Here is a 25633-nt window from a genome sequence, read left to right on the forward strand (position 1 = left end):
GATGTTATCTTGTTTTTTGGTTCTCCCATTCTTGAGGCTGTTGGTTGGATTCCAGTCTGCCCTCCGGGGGTCCTCTGGTTATTTCCACTTGATGCCTTCTTCAGCTGATGGACACTGGATTCTTAAGTTGGCACCTCCCTGATCATTCAGTTATTATCCACACCAAGCATCCATCCACATATATCCTCTCTCTCTATTTTAATCACAATTGTTAACAAAGTGAGATGAATACAACAAAAGGGCGGGGAGTCTCTGGGTGCTGTTTCTGTTTTTACGGAGTATTGCTTTGAGTCTCTCTCTGTGTGAGTAGTAGTTGTTACAAAGAATTGCTTTGAGAACAGACTCTGTCTTAGAATGTACTAACACAATTAGCAGCTTGCAAGTTTCACACAGAGAGGGAGAGAAACAGTACCAAAAACCAAGAGACTCTTAATTAGTAATACCCTGGAATTTAAACTATGGGGAATCAAACTCATTTGTGATTTTAATACGGAACTTCTTTAATATGATCCAACAGTAGTATAGCTTACAGTTATCTGTGTAGTATTTTATATCTCTCACGCTAGAGAGATTTTGAGAGAGGGAATGTAAAAATATTAATTCCAAGCCCAATAAGAATCACATTTACTGTCTTGGGTTTTTGGCCATTGGGCCAAGAGCTAGAGTTAGAGTGAAGTGTAATAACACTTTAATAGCTGGTAGTTGTAATATCAGTTCAGTATATTTAAGAGAGAATCTTTTCTGCCTGTGCATTGGAATGAATTTGATAATCTGTAGGTCATTAGTATGTTCATTTTATGTGGCTTTATGTAAAACTAAAGTTGATGACTATTGAGGCTTAACTTGACAAAGACCAATTTTTTACTTTATTTTATTTATTTATTTATTTTTAAATCTATATGCTCCAACATAACCAATTGAAAACAGTGATAATATTCATTCTGTTTATGGAGAAAGTTATAGCTGAAATATTGGACAATTATTCTTCTTCTCTTTGCTCTTGAAGAGGCAAAATACACAATAATTTAAAACTACTGTACATGCCTTATAGATCTAGGTCCAAAATACAGTGTGATGGTGTTTGTTGAGTTTTTTTTAAGGTAAGGTTTTATAAAACCAGTAATATAAATACATGGTTTCCAACAGTTTCTAGTAGGGAATTTAAACCTTCTCCTGAAGTGTTTGCTAGCCAAAAAATACAAATTAATGAGCCAGAAAGTGAAATTGATTAGTTTATTTTCAAGCTGAGAGAAATGCTGAAAGTAAAATATCATAAGTGACTATTAGTACATTAGCCTTTTATATGTTCAGTGTAGATAATCTGAGGTTTTATAACACATATAAGGAAATCTGATTTTTACAAGTATATAATTTTAACCTGATTGTTCTTTCCACTGTAGTTTTTTAATAAAGTTTTGCATGAATTACAATGTAGTAAAATCTAGTGGCTTGAACTTAATTGCCGTTTAGTCAGTCTTATATTTTTTTCCCAATAGAACAATATGGGTACTTGTTTTGATGGTTAAGTAAGCACCCATAAATTCCTGTGGTTGCTATCCACAACATGTAACATAGTTGGTAAAGTGTCAGCTTTATGTTTTATATTCACATATTGTTGAATTACATATAGAATTGTTCTTTTGCCTGCATATTATGGATCACTCAATTCTCAGCACTTTTTAATACTTATCATTTCAAAATTATTTAGACATTTGTATTAGTGCCTATCACAAATCCGTCTCCTTGCTTCACATTAACACAAACAATCAGTTGTTACAAACAAATGGAATCCTACTGCTTATCAGTCTTCCCATTTACTGTTAAATTAAATTGAAAACCTGGTCAAACAAATAAGCCCAGTACCCCAGAATTGAGTGAGGCTGATGCCCTCCTCAAGGAATCAGGGTTCAAAGGGGTTTAGCTAATCTAAGGTTAGGTAGACTATTTAGACAACTCTAGCGGTTAAAGAAGCTACATGTTATATTAAATTAATGTATTTGTCATGACATTTTGTCTAAGTAGTTTATGTCCAAAAGCTTATTACCCAAGGTTCTGTGCATACAGGCGCCACAATAAATAGAGGGCCAAATCCATGCTGCTTAATCATTTGAGTGCGAGAAAAAAATTATTTTTCTTGAATTGATAGAACTGAATTAGCTTTCCTCAGAGGCTGATTTTAGTCATACATTTTATTAGAGTAATTTTGTCTTGTGTGTTTTTAAAATGTCAATTATTTTCTTCACTATAGTTATAGATTTCTTTAATTCTTACTGCTTTTCTAAAGCCAAAAGAAGAGGAGATGGTATCTGATGACAAATATTCAATATATAACACCACAACAACAATGTAGAAAAGAGAGAAAACAGATGTGGTGACAGTTTAAAACTGTGTGAGAGTTTTCTTGCTGCTCTTTTGTCTCTTCCTGTCCCCTATTAGGAAAATATTCTTGAGTCTTTCATTATTTTACTTTAAGAATAATATAGATTTTATTGTTGAAAACTGTTTTTGGAAAAGTACTTCTTCCTTTCAACATAATTCAATTCAATACATTTTCTTACTCTTTAGAGAGAGGTCTGTTTAATACATATTTTCTTAGAGTTTTGATATTGTTCCTATCATATTTTTAAATGCTTACTATTGTTTTTCTCCAGCAGACAATCAGCCAGATTCCCATGCCCAAACAGTGGATTTTAATCAACATAATATTACTGGAGAATTGCGTTTCAAGTAGTCTCAAGTGACAGAAGAAGCAGGTCTTCACTATAATGGAAGAGGCCAAGAGCTCAAAAAATGGAAATCATGACTCAAGAAAGTCTACCCGTGTTGTCTGTGAAGAAGGCAAAGCAGTCAGAATTATAAACAATCAGAATTATAAACACAGTAGAAATGATAAATCTGTAAAAGATGTTGGGAGAAGTTCTCCAAGTGGGAACAGTAGTAAAAAGAGTAAACAAAATGATGTTTGTTCTGAAAAATCAGGAGAATATAAATCATGTAAAGTAAATAGTTGTATTCCTGGATCTAAAGATGTGGGGTCAAACCTTCTGGATCGAAGTCATGGCAAAGCAAAAAAAATATCTAATTTACCAGCAGCAGCAGAAAACCTGAAACAGATAAAAGTTCAGCAGACAGGAGAAAACTCTCCAAGCTCCCATATTTCTGGGAATGGAGTCAGTATGGAAACCTTACCAGCTACACAAAGAGGGAAATTGGTTTTGGAAAATCCACCAGGAGTTCATATGTCGAAAACAAGCACAGATCAGACTGGTGACTCTGGTAAGACAGTTTCAGATCAAAGAACAGTGGAGCACAAGTCTGATGACTTCAGTGAGTATTAAAGCACACTACTTCATTCAGGTTTCTTTGAGAAATTGTTAACAATCGGAAATGGGCTCTGAAGTATTTCTGCTTTGCATATCTTCTCAGTTACATACAGAAAATCATCAAGCACAGTTACAAGGAGTGTACTGTGAATATAGACCCTTTGTTACTTGGAGAATAAAGGTCATAAGAATAGCATTTAACTAAATTTCTTTTCTATGTTGTTTAAAAGTGATTATGCAATATTTTAAATGTATTTAGAACCACATTTTAACTGATTGTGTGTCAATTTCAGGCTATTTTGTGAAATTAGAAAACATTTAAACAGAAATCTTCAAAATATCATGCTCTCTTACCTAGATGCTTATTAGTAATACTATTTTTAAAGTGCAGACAAAAATCAACTACATCCAAGTTTAAGAAAACTTGCCTGTAAGCATGAAGAAGACACACACACACTTGCCCTTTACCTGATTGCTATGCTATTTTTGTTCTGCAAAAAAAAGATGGCTTCTTTTCAGTCTAGATACTGCCAGCAGCCACTGTTGTGAACCCTTCATATTTAAGTCTGCTTCAGCTTCAGAATGTAATCCATGCATCAGAGTTCATTTCCTTCCGAGTTAGCCTCTTAGTTCAGGAATTTTTGAACTGTTTCAAAGTGTGGCTTTTAATAGAAATGGGTCATGAGCCATTTGCTATTGTGAAGACTGCTTTCCCTTTTGTTTGTGGTCATACTACATCCCTGTGGTAAATACAGCAACTACTGATGTGGAAAAGTAATATTAGTAAAATATTTAATGTGTTTTAACTGTCTTAATAAAATTTAGCAGCAGGAGCCAGTTTGGAAAACCAATAGCATGTGACCAGCCAGCTATATGTAGAACACCAGCAAGTGTTGCATGGACCACCAGTCATCCACAGACCATACTTAGGGATCAGATAACTAAGCAATTTCCAGTCTGTGTCCCCAGGCTATCTATCTCAATGCCCTCTGCTCCTTACTCTTGTAAAATCTAGTTGTTCTTGGAAACACTCCCACTGATGTGGTCTCTGCTCATAAGAATAGTGTACACTGTAGACGGTTGCGTACATTAACAAACTGTAAAGATTATAGTCTTCAGGCAGGATTGTAATTTCAAAATCTTATATATTTATAAATGACAACATTCCAATGCAGCATGGTTGCTGTGAACAGCCTTAGAATGCTAATGTGTCACAGAACATAAGTATGTTCTTAACATCATATTGACTTAGTAAGTGGGTGCAATTGAAAGGTCTAGATAGTAGCCTTGTAAAACATTTTTCTGTGAATTTATTTAAAGTAGCTTTCTGGTAGTTTTCTTGACTAAACATGCAGTGTAACAATTTAAATCTTATTATAATTTATTATTTGTATTCTCATGGCACACCACGGTCCTTTTATGCCACATGCTGTATGTACTCGTAACAAAAAGATGATCCCTGCCCCAAAGAGCTTACATCCTACAACATAGTCTTTGCACAAAACTCTTACACAGTACTGATATCTTACATTTTTTCTCTTCTTTGATAGAACACGTATATTAAATACTTGGCTCTTTAGTTCCTCTTAAGGGAGGTAAACAAACAATAGTACAGGCGACTCTCATCTTATGTGCATTTAAAATGTGCGAATTCAGCTTTGTGCGGTCGGCATAAACAACGAAAAAGAGAAAAATAACAGTTTAAATCCTGTGCCTGTAGTGTGGGCAATTCCGTCTGCCATTACACTCAATGTAATTTTGACTATATGTGATTTTCGCTTTACGCGCTGACTGCGGAATGTAACCCCAGCGTAAGATAAGACTCGCCTGTAATGCATCATTGGAAGGTATGGTATCTTAAGAGCATTGAAGAGATTCTAATATAGTCTTTTCTCCGTAGAGACACAAGGTTACACTTATATTGTTGTTGTTTATGATATTTTCCATTTGATTCCCATTGATATCTTTGGGAACCAAGTAACTAAAGCCCTGTGTGATGCTATTTAAAAAGTACCAGTGAGTGTTCTCATGTTTAGCCCACAGAGTTGACTCCTGCGTGAAAGCACCTACAGAATACCTTATGTTGTTTCTAATGCTTACCTCATCGTCCTCCCCATTTAAAAAAAGTTATTCTGGAAAACAATAATTAAGTGCCTATTTCTTTCTCCAGACAAAATGAAGAATCCTGAATCAACTAAAGAACATAATTTGGAGACTGAATATTTAGAAAACACTGCTGTGATTGATGAGTCTACTTTGACAGCAGAACAGCAACTAGGCTTGAAACAAGCAGAAGAGCGACTGGAAAGAGATTATATCTCCCGACTAGAAAAAGTAGGTTGTGATATTCTTGTTCCTTTTTTCTTGTCTAGGACGAAGGGAAATTCAGTGTATTCTGTAGCTCTGTAAAGAGCCCTTTTAGCCCCAGGCCTATGAGACTTCACATCATGATCACCATACTTTTGTTTGGATAGGACTTCCTTTTGACCCTATTGCCACTATTCCTTCTTTATTTAGAATGGTTCTTTTGGGTGACATAAGACACTGCCCATTACAGCTGACTGCTTCCTCAGTATTGCTGGCCTGGAGAGCAAGAAACATTGACTGAAAATTGAACATAGATCTCCCATATGGCATATGTAGGGCATTTACCAGTGTTTTTAATTTTATAGATCTAAAGGATCCACTGCTTATCTATTTTAGGTGTTTACAGAATGTCACTTGTCCTAGTACTGTAAATAATGAATGCCAAACTTCCCCATACATTTTTATCCCTGAAAATCATCCCCAAAACACCTCCTTTTAAACTGATCTAAAGCAATACCCAAATCAGTATATGGGTATTTAAGAAAACAAAAAGATTCACTCTGCTTTTGAAGTGTACTCAGAAGATTTTTTGGTCTGCCTCAGTGTTGAGGAGATCCTTCACCCTCCCCCCAAACTAGTCAAACGAGCCCCAGCAGATTGATATTTGGCTTCATCTTGTTAGGTTTCTTCCTCAAACAAATGAAATAAAGGCTCAGAATATTATATTGGTAAAAGCAAAATGGCCACTTTATTTTACATTGACATTTTAATCAGAAAATATTAAGAGTATTTGGAAAATATCAAGCTTTTGTGAAACCACAAAAGACCAAATTCAGCAAGAGCAAATAGTGTTTTAAAGTGAATGTTTCCTGTGCATTAATCCCCATACTATTTGAATATTCTAATTCACTATGGTGAATATATCCCTTCTTGTCAATGTGGAAAAAGACATTGGGAGGATTGCTGCTGAGATTTTACAGATCCTTACATTTTAAGAGCGTGAGAAAGAGAAGGGAGTGGCTTAGTGATCCTGAGCTAAGGTTTAGAAGCCAGAAACTTGTGAGTCTTATTCCTGGCTCTGACACTAACATGTTATGTGGAACTTGGGCAAGTCACTTTCATCTCATGTCCAGTGCGGATAATCCAACCCACAGAGGTCTTGTGAAGTTTCATTAATTAATATTTGTAAAATACTTCGACTTGAAAAGTGCTGTATTAATGCTAAGTACTGTTTATTATTGACACAATTGGTCATGGATTACTGGCAGAAGTATTTGTCTCTTTTAAAAAAAATGTTGGCCTCTTTTTTTCAGCGCTCCCCAGAATATGCCAATTGCCAGTATCTATGCAAACTCTGCTTGGTTCACATTGAAAATATCCAGGGAGCTCACAAGCACATTAAAGAAAAACGGCATAAGAAAAATATAATGGTAAGTTAATTAATGAAGACTTTGAGTCTGTGGTGAAATACATAAATTTTGTTTTGTAGCAAGAATTTCAGGTTACTTTTTTGATAGCATATTCTGTGAATCTGATAAATCAGAACTAAAAAAAAAATTAATTGTTTTTGTGAGATTAGTGCTGGCTAAGTATTTTGTAACTGAATCTATTTCAGGTTATTAATCTTTTTATAATGTACTTTACAGTGTGTATCCTATTTACTCAATTATAAGCCGACGCCCCCAAGATGGATAAGTAAAAATGGTAAAAACTGTATGACCCTTTCATAAGCCGACCCTATATTTCAGGGGTAGGCAAACTTCGGCTCCTGGCCTGTCAGGGTAAGCTGCTGGCAGGTTGGGATGTTTTGTTTACCTGGAGCGTTCGCAGGCACGGAGCCCCTCAGCTCCCAGTGGCTGCGCTTTGCCATTCCCAGCCAATGGGCGCTGCGGGAAGTAGCGCCACTTCCTGCAGCGCCCATTGGCTGGGAACAGCAAACCGTGGCCACAGGGAACTGAGGGACTCCTTGCCTGCAGATGCTCCAGGTAAACAAAACGACAATGTATTAGATATTCAATTCAGTGATTTCATAGAGTTTAAAATAATCAAATTTTGGTGTAGACCCGTTTATAAGCCGACCCCCGCTCTTTGATGCATCATTTTTTTACCAAAAATATTTGGCTTGTGAACGAATATATATGGTAATACTGTTTATGTTGTAACCAGAATTCTCTATATAAAATAAAATTTCCTTTGAACTAGAAAATACAGAATGTGGAATACCTGATCCACAAACCTATCCAGGTGACTCAGAAGTGTCTAATTCACCCTCTGATACTTGGAGCTAAAATTTTTGATAAAGTTCACTCTTAGAAGTACTACCTATAAAAAACAGAACTTTTGTGGGATACATTGCCATGTTAGCCAGTTAGTGTGGGCCATTACAATGTTGCATATACAAATAGTAATCGTTTTTTCAGAAGCATTTTTATACTCCTGGGGGAATTCTGCAACAAAAATTTAAAAATTATGTGCATAATATATTATGCAAAATTCAGTATATTTTATTTGTCAAAATAACACAATATAATCTCGCAAGTTTCAATTATTTTTGGTCATTTATTTCAAAATACTTGTCAGCAAGTATGTCTGTAACAACACAGACAACAAAAAAGATTCAGGAAATGTTTTTGTTTTTTGACAAATAGATGCCTTATTAGGCATATTAATACAGAACTATGAGTAACAGTTCATTTAAACTACAATACAGAACTGTATTTCCCGCACCCCTCAGAAGCAGTACAAATGCTTGGGGGAATCAGGGATAACGGAGGAGCTGAGGGAGAGGGAAGTAAATTGCTGGAAAGGAGCCTGGGTGTGAACTTGGCGGGTTGTTGGGTATGGATGGGAAAAGTATGGAACAAAATTTTTTGGGGGTTAGGGAGGCATTGTTAGGGAGTGTTCCCTTTCAGACGTTGGCTGATCCCTAGCCTCTCCCATTCAGTCAGGAACATCTGCCTCTGTCTCTGTGTTCCTGTGCCCCCATGTGTTCTTGCACCCCCTTCCACATGTGTCCCCTCCACCCCCCTCAAATACCCACTCCACCCATCCCCATGTGACCCTGCACCCCTCCTCCTGTCCCTATGTGTCCCTGTCCCCACTCTCCAGTCCCCGTGTGCCTCTGTGCCCCTGCCCAGCCACTCCCGTCCCTATGTAGTTTTGAACCCCCCACCCCATCACCATGTGGCCCTGCACTTCCCTCCCCCCTGTGGCCCTCTGCCTCCACTCCCATTCAACCTGTGCCCCAGTCTGTCCTCCCCCACTAGCCCTTATGAGCCCCTGTCTGAACACCCCTTCTCCTCCAGCAGCCCATGCTCTGTCTCATCATAGCCCCTGTCTCCTGACCTGGCTTGACTGGCACTGTGAAGAAGGCAGGCTCTTTCTCTTCCCTCGCTGGCTGGGAACTGCTGCTGTGTTCTATTGCCACAGCGCCCTCAGGTGGGAAAAAGGCAGAACTGCAGCCATATTTCATCAGAAGCTTTTTTCTGTGCAAAAAATTAGAAATATGTGCGGCTCATTAATTATGTGCACGTGCAGTAGTGCAGAATTCCTCCAGGAGTAATTTCTAAGATGTCTATCTCTGTAATATCTCAATGCCATAACATTTTTAAGAAGGTCTTCATTAATCCTTCAAGAGAAGGAACCTGTTCTTCCCTTGTCACCATTTACTTTTAAGCCACTCCATTATGAGTAGATGGATATAGGTGTTTTTCTCCTGGAGTGGGTTGCTGGGGACATTCTGAAGTTTAGTTGTTGGAGCAAATACCTGATGAAGAGTTCTATATTGTGGTCTGAAGGTTGCAAGACTTGGCCATACCATAATCTCTAGTGGTAGCATATTCCACAGTTGAGAGCACTCTATTGAGACTATTGAGAATGCTCTTCTTCAGCTTATAATTCATACCAGGATTCCATTACTCATGACATCTCTATTGAATATAAATTACTTGGGGAGCTGCACAGAAAGGGGAAGTCCTTGAGATAGATTGGTCCTAGCCTATTTAGGTCTTTAATGATAAGGACTGGGCTCTTGGACTTCTCAGAATTGAACTGGCAGCCTATGTATGGCACAAAGTTTTGGTATGATGTGCTGTCATTGGTCTGCTTCACTTAATAGATGGATTTTTGTGTGCTGAATTATCTGCAGTTTGTGGGTTGTCTTCTGGGTCAGACTAAGGTATAGTGTGTTGTAATAATCCAATCCTGAAGTGACAAAAATCACAGATCCCAATAATTAGTTCTGTATTTGAGACCAAAGGGCATGATCTAGCCAGGAGATGTGAAATAAGGTGTTTTTGTCCACTGTTGCTACATTGGTATATCTGAATAGTCAGGGTGGGAGGGTGAGATGTGTGTACTTCTAATTAATGGGTGGAGAGCTGTTTTTGATCTATGCCATTTGTTGTCCACTGTAATTTTAATTTATAGCGTAAGCCCAGATTCGCAATGATGGGTGCAAAATAAACTTTTAAATGGTATTTTGTAAAATATGCCCACCCATTCACATCCAATGGGTCTAAGACTCGGATCAAGCCCTAAAAATATCGTGTGTTTCTAATTTTATACATCTAAGTATACACTCTTTTATTAATATTATTTAACATTAATATTCCAGTAGAGCTGAGGATAAATACATTTACCTTAATGAGTGACTAAACTTACCAATAGCAGCTTCTGCACCAAAAAACCCCTAAACAAACAAAAAACAAACCCCACAGAAAAACAAACCCAACAGTGATAAAATAAATAATTATAAAAAATCTTGCAAAATTTATATTATTTTTTGTTGTCATGTTTTAATTTTTAAAGTAAGGAAATCAAAATAGAGCTAACGTGATAAATAAACTTAACTGTGTTCATATAAGTGTGGAGATCTGGTAGAACACTTTTATTATGGTGGTATGTTGTGCGGAATAACAGGTTGTTATTCACTTATTCAAAAACTATGCTATTGATTAAGATGTTTCCATGGTGAGTCATACAATTTCAATTAATCAGTGAATTTCAGAACCAAGTGGTGGTCACTGCTGATTCCATGTGATCTGAGATTTATCAGGTTTAATGCTCCTAAAGTAGTTATCTCCAATAGATGAAGTTAATTATTATAATGCTATTGATTAAAACTAGCACCTGATAAGAGTAACTGGTTGGGCTGTAGTGAGAGGAGAACCAGCCCCTTATATTTAATTGGGAGTCAGAGGAAACTGTTTGCTTCATTGGAGTCCTGCACATGGGCTCATCTTTCAATCACTAGTGTTTATTGTGCAAGAAAAAAAATACATCTTCTTTCATGTCTTTGGATAAACTCTGTTTCAGAGCTCTCAGCCATGCAAATGTAATTCAGGGAACATAACCCTTCAGATTCCCTCTTTGGCTGTTGGCTCTGCAAGAACCTGTTGCTTTGCTAAATGGAGCATCCAGTGTCATTTCCATGAGCCCAGTTGTCATATATGCCAATTGGGCTGTGCAGAGTTTGAATCCTGTGGAAATGGGTTGGTCAGGTCACCATATAAAGCAAACCCTCGAGTTAAAAATAATTTTATCAAGTACAATTATCTTCTTATCATCCAAAAATTCTCCAGGAAAAACAGGAAGAAAATGAGCTGCGTGGCCTGCCGCCTTCCTCCCCTGCACAGGTGGCTGCTTTGACCTTTACGCTCATGGAGGCAGCAAATGAACAAGGCATATCAGATGATGACTTCAGAATCCGCCAAGAAATTGTAAACGAGATGGAGAAGATTATTCAACAGCCCTTACCAGGTATACGTGATCTCCCTCATTTTCTTTAAATACAAGACATTTTCTTAATTTATTCTAACAATTATAAGTTAAGTCTTGGTCTCTTCATCAGTTTGGAATCGTTAATTTTATTTTGAAATATCTTTGTTATATCTTTAGAAGTATCGGGAATGTCAAGTCTTACCTTCCCTGGTTTTGTTAGCTGGCTTGTTTGAAGTCTCAAAGAGATTTAGCTCCCAGTTGCACAAACTCTTACATTTGCGCTTAATGTTACACAAGCATTTTTAGGATCAAAGTTCCAGTCCTTAATCGTAGTGGTGCGGCTACAATGAAAATCTTTCTTCTTACAAGTATTTGTAATGCATTTAAATTAAATAGATGTAAACAAAATAAAGAGTTTTAAACAGTGTGACTAAATATCACTTCCCTTCTCAATTAATTTTTACTTTTTCTCTACCAGTTCTACAGTTGTCTGTGGAATCTGTCAGGATAGACAAGACTTTAATTAATAAAATTTTAAAAAAATTAAAAAGAAACAGCAAAAAAAAACCCCCCAACCCCAGTAGTTTTATTTACAGTTCACTCTTGATACATAGGTGAAACACAGCCTACACATCCTCATATGCATTCTTTTACTGAAAGTGGAGGTCGCTCAAATCAAGAAGGAGCATAGCTCTCAGAGGTCTCTTCATGTTAAATATGAGGGCAGTGGATCCTCAACTGAGCAAAATTGCTTGTAGAAGTTGATAGTTTTGTTTAAATTTGAGAATTTAAATTCCAAATGTTATGTCATGGTGTTTGTGCTCTCTCTTTTTAATGACTGGCAGGTAGAGGCTCAATGGTGAGTGACCCTCACCAATCCAGTAATGACATAAACTAGGTTGACTGAATTTGTAAACAACCTGGGGATTAGTAAATAACCAGGATGGCACATCTGTTAATGGAAAAGATTGTGTGCAGTCAGTGATATTTCAGTCTCAGTGATCTCTTTAAATAATTATTCCTGATAGGTGTATATTTCTAGTGGGATTAACTCTGGCCTTAAGTTTGGCTTTTTTGGACTTTCAGTGATTTGAGTATTATTGCACATGCCAAATATGAACCATGCATTGCAAAGGCCTGTAGTGGTTATGGATAGTAACATCAGAATTTTGAAAATTATCAAGAAAGTTGCTGTTTAACATTCACTATGGGTCTGATATTCAGAAGTGCTGATGACCCACAAACCCCCTGAAGTCAATGGGAGCTGCAGGTGCTGATCACCTCTTAAAATCAGGCCATATATGCTTTCTTGATAAAATGTAAATTCCATTTAAATTAATAGACTAGATAACATTGTTGCTTATTTTTTTTACAGAATTTCCACTTATTGATGAAAGTACTTTTGTCTTGTTCAATTTCATCAAAACCTTCTATATGTAATTTTTTAATTTTGCCTTTATTGCCTCTCTTCTCCTTCTCTTACAGCTCTGGAGGTCTGTTATGGCTTCCAAGAATCACCTGAATGCCTTTATTGTTCTTAACAGCTGTGCAAACTGTCTCTGCAGTGTCAGCCAAAATACATAATACTTCTCTGTAGATTCAGTATCAGCTTTATCCATCCTCCTTCTCTTGCTTTATTTTGATCACATATTTTGTAAACCTTCATACCTCAGCCATCCCTCACATTACTTCACTAACAAAATATTTAACTTTCAAATCCAATTTATGTATGTCCCTATAATTTATATTGTTGGTTTTATTTTCCTTCTTTGCTTTAACTTCTTGTTATCTCCTATGATGCTAATTGGTAGACTCAAAACAAGAGAGCAGATATTTGAAGCTAGACAAATGTGTCAGCATTATTTTAGCAATAGTTCAATTATCAGAGAAGCTGCAGTGAATGAGATATTGGTCTTTCAGTGGTAGACAATAGCTTTTCTAGCAGATTTCATTTATATTAAAACTGCCTAGAAATTAATATGTTATCATCTTTTTCGTTTGATAAATAGCTACTTTTTTCCTTCTCAATTAAAGTGTAGTAGTAATTATGACTTTTTTGTTCATTTTAGGGGTAATGATCTCTTATGCTTCTTAAACATAAACTATGTATATTAACTAAAATATGATAGTAAATAGAGAAAATGATACCAGTAATGAAAGACAATTTGTTGTGCTCCTTTTTAAAAACTGGTTTCTGGATTTTATTTTTTATCAAAATCTGACTAAAATTTTTATCCAGTAAAAGTCCAGGAACAATTGAACATTCTGGCTTGTTTTGTTCACATGAGCCCACCATAAAAACACGTCAACTCCCCTCTTGCAGGGATGCATGAAAAATGATGACTTTGACAATTTTAGCTCCATGGTTAACATACACAAGTCTATTCCACAGGGCCTCATTACTTCTGGTCAGTGGAATGTTCTGTATATATATGGAAAATAGTTTCTACCAAACCATGATTTCTCCTGAAAATCTGTAGATTCTTTGGTTTGATCACAGCCAGGATAAAGGCAACTAACACTTTTTTAGCAGCAAGTCCTAAATTGGGGGGAGGAAGGACTACTCCCAGTTTTGTGGCTAGCCAGATTTTGTCCAATGACTACAGCACAAACAACACAGAATAATAGTCTCCTACATAAATTATATCAAAATGTTTGATAAATGATGATGTGCAATGGAATGGTATTTGCTTATGATACCATTGTTTGGCTTAGAACAGGCCTAATGTGTATTTCAACTGGTCAGAAACCATTGTAGCAATAGAAGTACAATTGTTTAAGTAGATACTGTACTTCTGTGGCTATGATGGTTTCCAGGTTGGTAACTTATGTTTTGTGTGTAAGTTTTACTAGTGAATAATGCACAAGCACTTGCTAATCTAATTATTTGGCACGGATGCTATGGTAAATACAAGGAGTAATATTTATGGCAAAGGAGTATATAAGACAAAAGTTTTGCAGGTGATTGGATACTCAGGTGGAACAGTGCTACTTGATAACCACCTAAACATTATTAAAAAGTATACACTTAAGACCATGACGCTAACTGTAGTTTACAGGATAAAAAATAAATAAATTACAGCATAAAAATTTAGAGAACAATATTTTCTTTGCTATGAGAGTGTGAAAATTGTGTTCTTTGAGTTTCCTGTTTTCTGTGATGCCACATTGGAAGTGTCACTAGAATGAGTAACCGAGTGGGGGAGGTAATTAATCATTCATTAGGGTATAACTGCTGAGGTTAGATATAGTGTCTCAAGAAAGTTTTAAATGTCTTCAGTGAAGGGATAATTTGGCCCGTCATCACTTAAACCTATAATAGGGTGGCTTGCCACTTATGGGCTAGGAAAGCTGTAGCTAACTAACCTTGATTACAGAATGAGGCATACTTGAGTTGAATCAGGCAATTCAGCCCTGAATCAGAAAGTTGCAGTGAAGTGGGGAGAGCCCAGGAAGCTGTGGGGGAGTCTGCAGAGACTGAGGAAAGCTTAGGCACAGAGGCCTGGGATGATACATATACACTGCTAAAAAAACAAGCAGACTCATGCAACAAGTCTCAGAGGCTGGGTTAACTGACTAAGCTTGTGCTGAAATATGGTGAAGGGGGTAGGTCTCAGAGCCCATGTAGGAATGTCTATTCTGCTATTTTTTATCCCCTAGCGCAAGCCAAGTCAGTTGTCCCACACTGTAAGACTTCCTGCTGGCTTTCCCAGCCCTCCCCGCATTACCGGAAAGACTCTTTCCAAGCAGGGGAGAGACTGCCAAAGTCCCAGGCAGGAAGATCTGGGAGGAGAAAGAAAAATCTTGGGATGTGTGGACTTATGAATGGACTTTGTTTTGGGGTTTTGAGTTTTATTAATAAACCCAGTCTTCAAAGAGGGCTGCTTTTGACCAAGACAGAGCCTGACGGGAAATTTTATTAGAACAGTCCAAGAGGGGAAAATGAGGCAGGCTACCTGTAGCTTACCTTAGGCCATGAGGGGGCGTAGTGGAGGCGGCCTGCCCAGTTACAAAGCCTTTCTCTGTTTTCCAGAGTGTTCACTGAGGATGTATGGCTCCTGTCTAACTAGATTTGCTTTTAAAACCAGTGATGTTAATATTGACATAAAATTTCCCTCCAAGGTGAGTAGTATCTTGTCAAACTAAAAAGAGTTAATAACCTGCACTTTATATCTACTCCATTGTCTGAATCTTCCACTAAGGCTAATTGTTGTAATAGCAAATAGCCCATAGTTTGAACATTATTTGGTATTTTAATATATTTTAAGTAGGGTTGTCAATTAATTGCAGTTAACTCACGTGATTAACTCAAAAAAATTAATCACGATTAAAAAAAATTAATCGTGATTAGTCGCAGTTTTAATTGCATTGTGAAACAATAGATACCAATTGAAACGTATTACATTTTTTGAATGTTTTTGTACATTTTCAAATACATTGATTTGACTTACAACACAGAATACAAAGTATACATTGCTCACTTTATAGTATTATTTTTATTACAAATATTTGTACTGTAAAAATGATAAAAAAAAAATAGTATTTTTCAGTTCACCTCATACAAGTAGTGCAATCTCTTTATCGCCATATTTGGGGTCGGGAAGGAATTTTCCTCCAGGGCAGATTGGAAGAGGCCCCTGGAGGTTTTTCGCCTTCCTCTGTAGCATGGGGCACAGGTCACTTGAGGGATGATTCTCTGCTCCTTGAAGTCTTTAAACCACAATTTGAGGACTTCAATACTCAGACATAGGTGAGGTTTTTCGTAGGAGTGGGTGGGTGAGATTCTGTGGCCTACATTGTGCAGGAGGTCAGACTAGATGATCAGAATGGTCCCTTCTGACCTTAGTATCTATGAATCTATGAAAGTGCAACTTACAAATGTAGATTTTTGTTTGTTACAACTGCACGCAAAAACAAAACAATGTAAAACATTAGAGCCTACAAGTCCATTCAGTCCTACTTCTTTTTCAGCTAAGACATACAAGCTTGTTTACATTTACAGGAGATAATGCTGCCCCCTTCTTATTTACTTATTTACTGTGTCACCTGAAAGTTAGAACAGACGTTCGCATGGCACCTTTGTAGCCAGCATTGCAAGGTATTTATGTGCCAGATATGGTAAACATTCGTATGCTCCTTCGTGTTTCCGCCACTATGCCAGAGGACATGCTTCCATGCTGATGGCACTCGTTAAAAAAAAATAGTGCTTTAACTAAATTTGTGACTGAACTCATTGGGGGAGAATTGTATGTCTCCTGCTCTATTTTACCCAGATTCTGCCATATATTTCATGTTATAGCAGTCTTGGATGATGACCCAGCACATGTTGTTCTTTTTAAGAACACTTTCACTGCAGATTTCACAAAACGCAAAGAAGGTACCAATTGAGATTTCTAAAGATAGCTACAGCACTCGACCCAAGGTTTAAGACTCGGAAGTGCCTTCCAAAATCTGAGAGGGAGGAGGTGTGGAGCAAGCTTTCAGAAATCTTAAAAGAGCAATACTCCGAAGTGGAAACTGCAGACCCCAAACCATTTGTCAAGACTGATTCCCCATTCTGGCACTTTGAGTGCAGAAGGTGGGGGCCCGCAAAGATTCTAAAAATTAATACTGGCCACTCCAGGTTTGTATTAAACTCCCAAGGTTACAGCTTTTCTCTGACCTTGGATGGATAGATGCTGCCACCACCCAAACGCAAAACCTCTTTGAGGACCCAGGAAGGCGCACTTGGGAATTCCTTCCTGTTAGGGTACCCTCAAGCCCCCCCCCGGAGAATCACTGAGAAAGAAAACAAAGGAAATCAGCTCTTGCCACCAGCTAATTAAACAACATGCACACAAACCTGTTAGGACACAAAAACCCAATCCTATTCTTAAAAAGTAAATTTTATTAAAAACAAAAAGAAAGAAAATACATCTGGAAACTCAGGCTATTGCTAGATTTAAAAAACAAACACAAGGATTAATCATCAAGAATAACTTTCTTGAGGTCCAACTTGAAGGTTACAAGCAAAACAAAAGCATTTGGGGTTAGCACAGAGGAGTCTACAAGACATAAAGAAATAAAAAGAGATAAACCTAATCGCGTCTTCCTAGACATTTCCTGATCTACTTACATATCTGGGATTTCAAATGAGTAGTTTCTAGGTATGATACTGATGATTTTTCCTACCTGGCCCAAAGCTTCTTACAGCATAACTACAGCCCTGTCTGCTTCTCCCTGAGAACAACAACAACAGACAGACAAAAGGGGAGTCTTGTTTCAATTTTTAAAAGTTCTAGCCTTCCCATTGGCTCTTTTGGTCAGGTGCCCACTCACTTCCCTTTACCTGTGCATAGCAGTGAGACTTTTAACCCTTTACGGTAAAGCAAGTGGAGAACAGCTGCTAACAGGGATTTTATAGCTAACTGGCTGACTGGGTCCATAAAAGGGAGCTGCCTCCCCCGCCTCTCATTTATCACACCACCAAAAAAGAAAATTAGCCTTCTGCCGGTGGCATCTGACTCAGATGATGAAAATGAACATGCATCGGTCCGCACTGGTTTGGATCGTTATTGAGCAAAACCCGTCATCAGCATGGACACATGTCTTTTGAAATGGTGGTTGAAACATGAGGGGACATATGAATCTTTAGCACATCTGGCACGTAAATATCTTGTGACGTCGGTTACAACAGTGCCATGCAAACACCTGTTCTCACTTTCAGGTGACATTGTAAACAAGAAGCGGGCAGCTTTATCTCCTGCAAATGTAAACAAACTTGTTTGTCTGAATGATTGGCTGAACAAGAAGTAGGATTGAGTGGACTTGTACGCTCTAAAGTTTTATATTGTTTTATTTTTGAATGAAGATTTTTTTTTGCACATAATTTTACCTTTGTAAGTTCAGCTTTCTTGATAAAGAGATTGCACTACAGTACTTATATTAGATGAATTGAAAAATACTATTTTTTTTGTTTTTACAGTGCAAATATTTGTAATAAAATAAAAAGTGAGCACTGGAACTTTGTATTGTATGCTGTAATTGATATCAATATATTTGAAAATGTAGAAAACAGCCAAACTCTGTAAATATATGGTATTCTGTTGTTTTTAGCTGCGTGATTAATTATGATTCATTTTTTAATCGCTTGACAGCCCTAATTGTAAGTCAAATTGACAAAAGTTTTATCATTTTGCATCATTTCAAGAAAATACCATCTATGTGGTAGCTTTAATTTCAGTTTTTTTGCAGCTTTATGTGGGCTACTAGCTGTTTCCTTTTCTGTTCTGTTGAATCTGCTTCTAAGCATTAGAGATTAAATGCAAATAGTTTACCCCAAATAATATGTGTATTTTTATGTGCAGGAGCCCAAATAGCAAGTATTGAAAAGTCACTAAACAAGTCACAAACTTGATGGAAAGTTGTATTAAAATTGCCATAATATTTCTTTTGATATTCTATTCAGCTCCTTGTTGCTATCACATCTCAGATATCACAAATATCAAAAATTCCTCCAGAACAATGGAGCTGTCCCTTAGGAAGCTAAGGTTATTGGTGTATTTTTATAATACATGGGGTGATCATCTTTAACTTAATACAAAAGTAATGTAAGAAACAAAATATATAATTAAAACAAACAAACAAACAAAAAACAACACCCTCAAAACATACTCAAAAACCTTACTACCGTGGGCCCTTTTGGGCTGACTATGTTGTTCCAGTGAAGTGTCCACATGACATCTGTGTTGGTACTTTGGGGTGAAGTATTGCATTCTGAGGTGTTTCAGCAATTAGGATCAGCTGGAGCTACACTGGGATACCTTTTAAAGCAAATATATGCTTAGTACTCCATGTCTGTTGTTGGTTGGGTCTCTGAGCACATAAAAATAATTTTTAACTAATTTTTGTTAAAACTGTTTCCAGTTCACCTTTAAAATATTGTTTTGAAAAGTATATTAGGTTTCTGGAAAATAAGATTTTTTTCCATGTATAAAAATGTGTTACTTTAACAAAATTCATTAAGTAAACCAAAGTTCATGATACATATTTATTTGACGAGCTCAAGAGCTACTCCTGAGGGCATTCTGTGCCCAAACAATAAAAAATTCTGTGCCAAAAAATTAAAATACTGCACATGCACATATTTTAAAATTCTGCAAAATATTGCAAATGTTATTTGTCAAATAAATGTAGAGGCTCCAGCATGGCATTGTGGAGCACAGGCTACTGGCTGCACAGAGGTGGGAGATCACTGTGCAGCTTTCCCCCCGCCCCCGGACATGGTCTCAGTGGTGAGGCTGCACCCAACCCTGACAGTGCAAGGTCTGGACCTGCCCCGGAAACACCCCAGGGCACTGCCCCTCCATGCCAGGTGTACCAGGTGTGGGAGGCAGGCTCAGCAAGGCGGGATCCAAATATGGAGGGGCTTAGTGTGGGGGGGAATCCAGGTGTGAGTTGAGAGGGTTCTCTGTGGGGCAGTCTGGGTGCAGGCGGCTTAATGGGGGATTTGGATGCGGAGGGGCTCTGGATGCACAGGGGCTTGGGGGTTTCTGGGTGCAGTGGTAATGGAACTCTACAGGGGGGTCCAGGTGAAGGTGGTTGGGGCTCAGCGTGGAGGGGGTCTGGGAGTGGGGGGACAGAGCTCGGCGGGGGGTGAATGGGTGGCTCAGTGGGGAGGTCCAGATGCTTGATGAGTGGGGATCAGTGGAGTGGGGATCCAAGTGCAACTGGTTGGGGGGCTCGGTGGGATGGGGATCTGGGTGCGGGTGGCTCATCGGGGATGGGGCTCATTGGGGAGGGTCTTGGTATAAGGGGGTCTGGATGCAAGGGGGTTGGGTGGATGGGGTAGCAGCTCTCTGTACAGGGATCTCTCCCCCTGCAGCTGAGGAGCGATGAGTGCAAGAAGCAGGGGGGTGGGGTGAGGAAGGGAGAATTTGCATAGCTTCCTGCACCAGGAGGAAAAATCTGGAGATAGATTTGACCCGGCCCCGTATGCTGTGTGGGGGAAGAGGAAGTTCTGTCCTCCCCAGTCCAGCCCGGACTAGCCGCTGAGCTCGGCGCAGGGTAGGAGCCACCAGCTGGGTCTTCCCCACTCCTGCTTCCTGCCCCACAGTGATTTACCTCTCTGCCGGCTGCCCTGGGCACCTGAAACATATGCTGGGGAGGGTTGCATGGCTGCTCTTGTGGCTTTTCTTTGCTTCCCTGTCAGAAAGTCATTTTTCTGTGAGGAAGCAAAGAAACCTTTGGGGGATATAAAGTCTGTGCATGCGCAGTGGCGCAGAATTCCCCCAGGAGTAAAGATCCAACACTCACAGCTGAACATATGCCATATCAGAGGATTCAGATTTCAATGTCAGTACTTAAGGATTCAAATTATTTTTTAATGTGTAGATTGAGCAGATGGGTTTACCAGAAGAGTTCATAGAATATAACTTGAAAGTGAAAGATGTCTGAATTATTTATTAGTGCCCATTTTCATGGAGTAGATGAACATATTTAACATTTTTCATAAATATCAGTAGATGAATACAATGAATTATTGTAGGAAAATTGACAATAAACATTATGTATTTAAATTGTATAACTTAAATGGTGTTAAACTAATTATAAAGTTCAGTAACTCAGTTTCTGAATAAAATAACCTGTCCTAATTTTGTTTGGTCCTCCTTTTTAGATGAGTCACCCGGATGTTCTGATACAGGTGCTTGACATTTTAAAAACCTGTGGTGAGTTAACTTCTTTATCTGTAATTAACTCTTTGCTTACTTAATTGCTTTTTGTACTAACATTGTTGGGAAAAATACAACAAAAAGCACACAGAATATTTGAGTTACAAAAAGGATAGAGATTTTATGTTTTACTGTAGACTTTTTCAATCAGTTTAATGCTAGTGAATGGTGCTAGACTGATACTGACTGCTTCTTGGAGCAGCTACTCCTGGAAACCACAAGGGAAGCGGCAATTCTCAGTTTAGTTCTATGTGGATCACAGGATCTGGTCCAAGAGGTGAATATAGCTGAACTGATCAGTAATAGTGACTATAATGTAATTAAATTTAACATCTTCGTGGAGGGAAAATACCGAAGAAGCCCTAGACAATGGCTTTTAACTTCAAGAAGGAAATTACAAGAAAAGTCACAAGGGTGAAATGCCTGCAAGCCACATAGAAACTTTTAAAAAAACCATAAAAGAGGCTCAAATTAAATGTATACCCCAAATAAAATAAGAGGACCAAAAAATGCCACAATGGCTAAACAACAGAGTAAAAGAGGCAGTTAAAGGAAAAAAGGCATGCTTTAAAAATTGTAAGTCAAGTCACACTGAGGAGAATAGAAAGGAGCATAAACTCTGGTAAGTCAAGTATTGAAGTGTAATTAGGCAGGCCAAAAATAAATGGAAGAACAACTAGCAAAAGACACAAAAACTAACAGCAAAACATTTTTTAACTACATCAGAAGTAGGAAGCCTGCAAAACCATCAGTGGAGCCACTGGATAATCGAGGTGCTAATAGAGCACTAAAGGAAGACTAGGCCATTGTAGAGAAACTAAATGAATTCTTTACATCAGTCTTCATTGTAGAGGATGTGAGGGAGATTCCCAGACCTGAGCCATTCTTTTTAGGTGACAAATTTGAAGGACTGTCCTGGATTGGGGTGTTAGTAGAGGAGGTTTTGGAACAAATTGATGAACAGTAATAATTCATCAGGACCAGATAGTATTCACCCAAGAGTTCTGAAGGAACTCAAATATAAAGTTGCAGGACTACTATTTGTGGTATGTAACCTGTCATTTAAATCAGCTTCTGTACCAGATGATTGGAGGATAGCTAATGTGACACATTTTTTAAAAAGGCCCCAGAGGCGATCCTGGCAATTACAGGCCAATAAGCGTAACTTCAGTACCAAGCAAATTGTTTGAAACTAGATTATCTGGGCTCCCCGATTTAGTTCCATTAAGCTGTTTGAGTTTCACTTCTACCTCAGATATGGTAATATCTACCTCCATATCCTCATTCCCATTTGTCATGCTACCATTATCCCTAAGATCCTCTTTAGCCTTATTAAAGACTGAGGCAAAGTATTTGTTTAGATATTGGGCCATGCCTAGATTATCTTTAACCTCCACTCCATCCTCAGTGTTTAGCGGCCCCACTTCTTCTTTCTTAGTTTTCTTCTTATTTATATGGCTATAGAACATTTTACTATTGGTTTTAATTCTCTTTGCAAGGTCCAACTCTACTTGACTTTTAGCCTGTCTCACTTTATCCCTACATGTTCTGACCTCAATTAGGTAGCTTTCCTTGCTGATCCCTCCCATCTTCCACTCCCTGTATGCTTTCTGGTTCTTCTTAATCACCTCTCTAAGATGCTTGCTCATCCAGCTTGGTCTACAACTCCTTCCTATGAATTTTTTTCCCCTTTCTTGGGATACAGGCTTCCGATAGCTTTGGCCTCATGGCTCCAAGCACTGGGCAAGGTATCGTGCAAAGTACAGGCTACTGCAGAGGACTTGTCCTTTGATGGATTAGAGCTCTTCAGCCAGAGAACAGACTAAGGCCTACACTCCTGTAGTGACTTAAGGGCCACACTGTGGTCCCTGGGAATCTACATACTGGTTCTCTATAGAAGACTATGCAAGCACCAGCCCCAGTAAAGAAAGTACTGCTTCTTACATCTGGAGTTGACAGGAGCAACACAGAAAGAAGCCCAGATGCTTCAGGGGATTCCCATCTTGCCCCTCCTCGGCAAGCCTCTTGGAGGCAGCAGCTTTAACCGGAGTGTTGAAGCATACCTAAAGACAATCCAGAGCCTTCTCTCACTTTCAGGAACCACCTTGCTGCTTTCCCCAGGACTATGTGGCCATCACAGCTTATAATGGGCATTAGTCATAATTGCCTAAAGCTACCCTATACATTTCCACACTTTACCCACCCTGCTCTCTTCCTCATACGTTTGCAGGGATCCTTCTCACAAGAGCCTGTTATAAACAGAAATGGCCTCATTGCTTTGTCTAGAAGGCATAGAAGAGATACTACACCCAATTTTTCCTTATCTCAAAGAAGAAAGGTGGTTTTTGTCCTATCCTAGCCCTGCGGAGACTGAATGTGTATATACACCACTTGAGATTCAGGATGGTAATGCTTGTCTACATTTCTCAAGACTGATGAATGTTTCTTGACATCTAGGATATGTACTTCCACATAGCCATCCATCCGTCTTATAGGCAATACCTAAGATTCATGGTAGGGCCTACTCATTACTAGTATGAGGTACTGCCATTTGGACTCTATAGAGCCAAGAGTCTTTATGAAGTGCCTAGTGATAGTAGCGGCACATCTCAGCAGGAAGGGCATTCGTATCTACTCTTTCCTGGACAATTGGCTGAAGCAGTGCAGATCCCAGATTGAGATGGCAGCAAGCCTGGAATGGACACTTTGTTGTTTCAGTTGGGCCTCCTGGTAAACTTAAACAAAATCATCTTACTGTATTGCAGGCAATAGAGTGCAAAAGAGCCATAATTGACTCGAGGTTTCAGTATAGTCATTAGTGGTTGGGATAGAATCAAACCTGTCTATGATGAGTCAGACATGTCTGGGGTGCTAGATCATATATCACTGTGGATGTATGTGATGACACTTGCCAGACTTCATTTCTGCCCATTCCAAATCTGTCTCAGATCAGTTTGTTCCCTGGCAAAACACCAGATGTATGAAAAGATCATGGTTCTATCTCACTTCATCACAGAACTCAGATGGTGGAAGGAACCCACAAATCTGTGCAGTGGGTTCCCTCCCCTACAAGGACTATAATCACAGATGTGTCTGGAACAGGCTTGGGGAACCCACCGGACCATCTAAAGATGCAAGGGGCTTGGTCCCTAGAAAACACGGTGCTTCACATCAATGCCCTGGAGCTCAGAGCCATCATACTAACCTGTATGCCCTTCCTACCTGTTTTCCAAAACTCCACAGTGCAGATCGTGATGGACAAGATGTCAACAATGCACTATATAAACAAGTAAGGTGGTTCACACTTGTTCCTCCTAGTTCTAGAAACTATGAAGCTCTGGACATGGTGCCACCACCACGGGATAACCCCAATGGTTTTTCATCTTCTGGGAGTTAGCAACAACCTGGCAGTCAGTCTGTTACCACACACGAGCGTATGTAGAGGAAATCCATCATAGAGCCGATATTCTTGCATTGGGGGAACCATCTGATAGGCCTGTTTGCCCCCAATGTCAATGCAAAGAGCCAGAACTTTTGTTCCAAAGGGGTTGTAAACCTGGGGTAGTTACTGGATGTCTTTCTTCTGCAAGGATCTCCTGGTGTTCTGTATGCATTTTCACCTATTTCCCCTCATCCCCAGGGTAACTTCCAAAATCACAAGACAAAGCCACGATTAGTCTAATATTCTGCACTAGCAAGTTTTGGCTGACAGAACTAATACACATGTCCTAATACACAACTAATACACATTCAGACACTGATCTAGCTCCCAGACTGCCCAAAAGTGTTCTCACAGCACCACAGCCAGATATTCCACCCAGATACGAAGTCACTGCAACTGTCACTGTGGCTGTTGGCTGGCTGAGTATCATAGATAGAGACTGCTCCCTTCAGGTCCAGGAAGTCCTAATAGAGAGCAGGAAAACATAAACGAGAAATATGGGCAGCTCAAGAGGTTCTGGACCTGATCCAGGCCTTAAAACCAAAGACCTCAACTACCTATCGCACTTAAAACAGACTGGCCTTTTGTTCAGTTCTGTTAAGGGCCATCTTTGGCTTATGGTCTGCGTCTAAAATCATGCTCCCTTCTCCCCCTACCCACCCCCATCTGATAGTGTCGAAGTTCCTCCAAGGGCTATTCCATACTTATTCACTGGTCAGAGAGTTAACCGGTTTAGATACACCTAGACATATTAGACCCATTTCAATAGTGCTTAAGCAGCCCGTGCTGCCTGTTTGAAGTATGTCCAATTTCCGGAATTTGTAGGGCAGCAATGTGGAGCTCAGTCTACACATTTCCAAGACACTGTTCTTTGGTAGAGGTTCCATTGGATGCTGATTTTCACAGGCCTGTTTTGCAATTATTGTTTAAGTAAGACTTCTCTGATCCACATCCAAGCAAACAGGTAACTGCTTGTTTGTCACCAAGAGTGGAATTCATGTGAACCATCACTCAAAGAAGAAAGAACGATTACTTACCTTACAGTAACTGTGGTTCTTAAAGAGGTATTATCTATTTGGATTCCATGCTCCAACCTCCTTTCCCGCTACAATAGAGTCCACCTCCTTTGG

At 38.8% G+C, this 25633-nt stretch overlaps 1 protein-coding gene across 10 annotated transcripts in view; it reads left to right on the top strand.

Moving 5' to 3' along the window:
- TUT4 (terminal uridylyl transferase 4) overlaps window positions 1-25633 on the top strand; it is a 73925-nt gene that overhangs the window by 7846 nt on the left and 40446 nt on the right. For 6 of the 10 annotated variants that reach the window (XR_006273903.1, XM_038414767.2, XM_043491249.1 and 3 more), the window contains 6 exons: window positions 2655-3327; window positions 5494-5657; window positions 6944-7060; window positions 11213-11390; window positions 15385-15473; window positions 21007-21058. Coding sequence is in view for 9 of the 10 variants with exons in the window: in XM_038414767.2 (XP_038270695.1) it covers window positions 2766-3327; window positions 5494-5657; window positions 6944-7060; window positions 11213-11390; window positions 15385-15473; window positions 21007-21058 (1162 nt within the window). In the remaining variant the exon portion in view is untranslated. Of the gene's footprint in view, window positions 1-2248; window positions 2390-2651; window positions 3328-5493; window positions 5658-6943; window positions 7061-11212; window positions 11391-15384; window positions 15474-21006; window positions 21059-25633 lie in introns of those variants that run through there. The other 4 variants (XM_038414762.2, XM_038414766.2, XM_043491245.1 and 1 more) reach the window with 3 other exon arrangements.

Source organism: Dermochelys coriacea, chromosome 8 (genome assembly GCF_009764565.3).
Source record: "Dermochelys coriacea isolate rDerCor1 chromosome 8, rDerCor1.pri.v4, whole genome shotgun sequence".
NCBI lineage: Eukaryota > Metazoa > Chordata > Testudines > Dermochelyidae > Dermochelys > Dermochelys coriacea.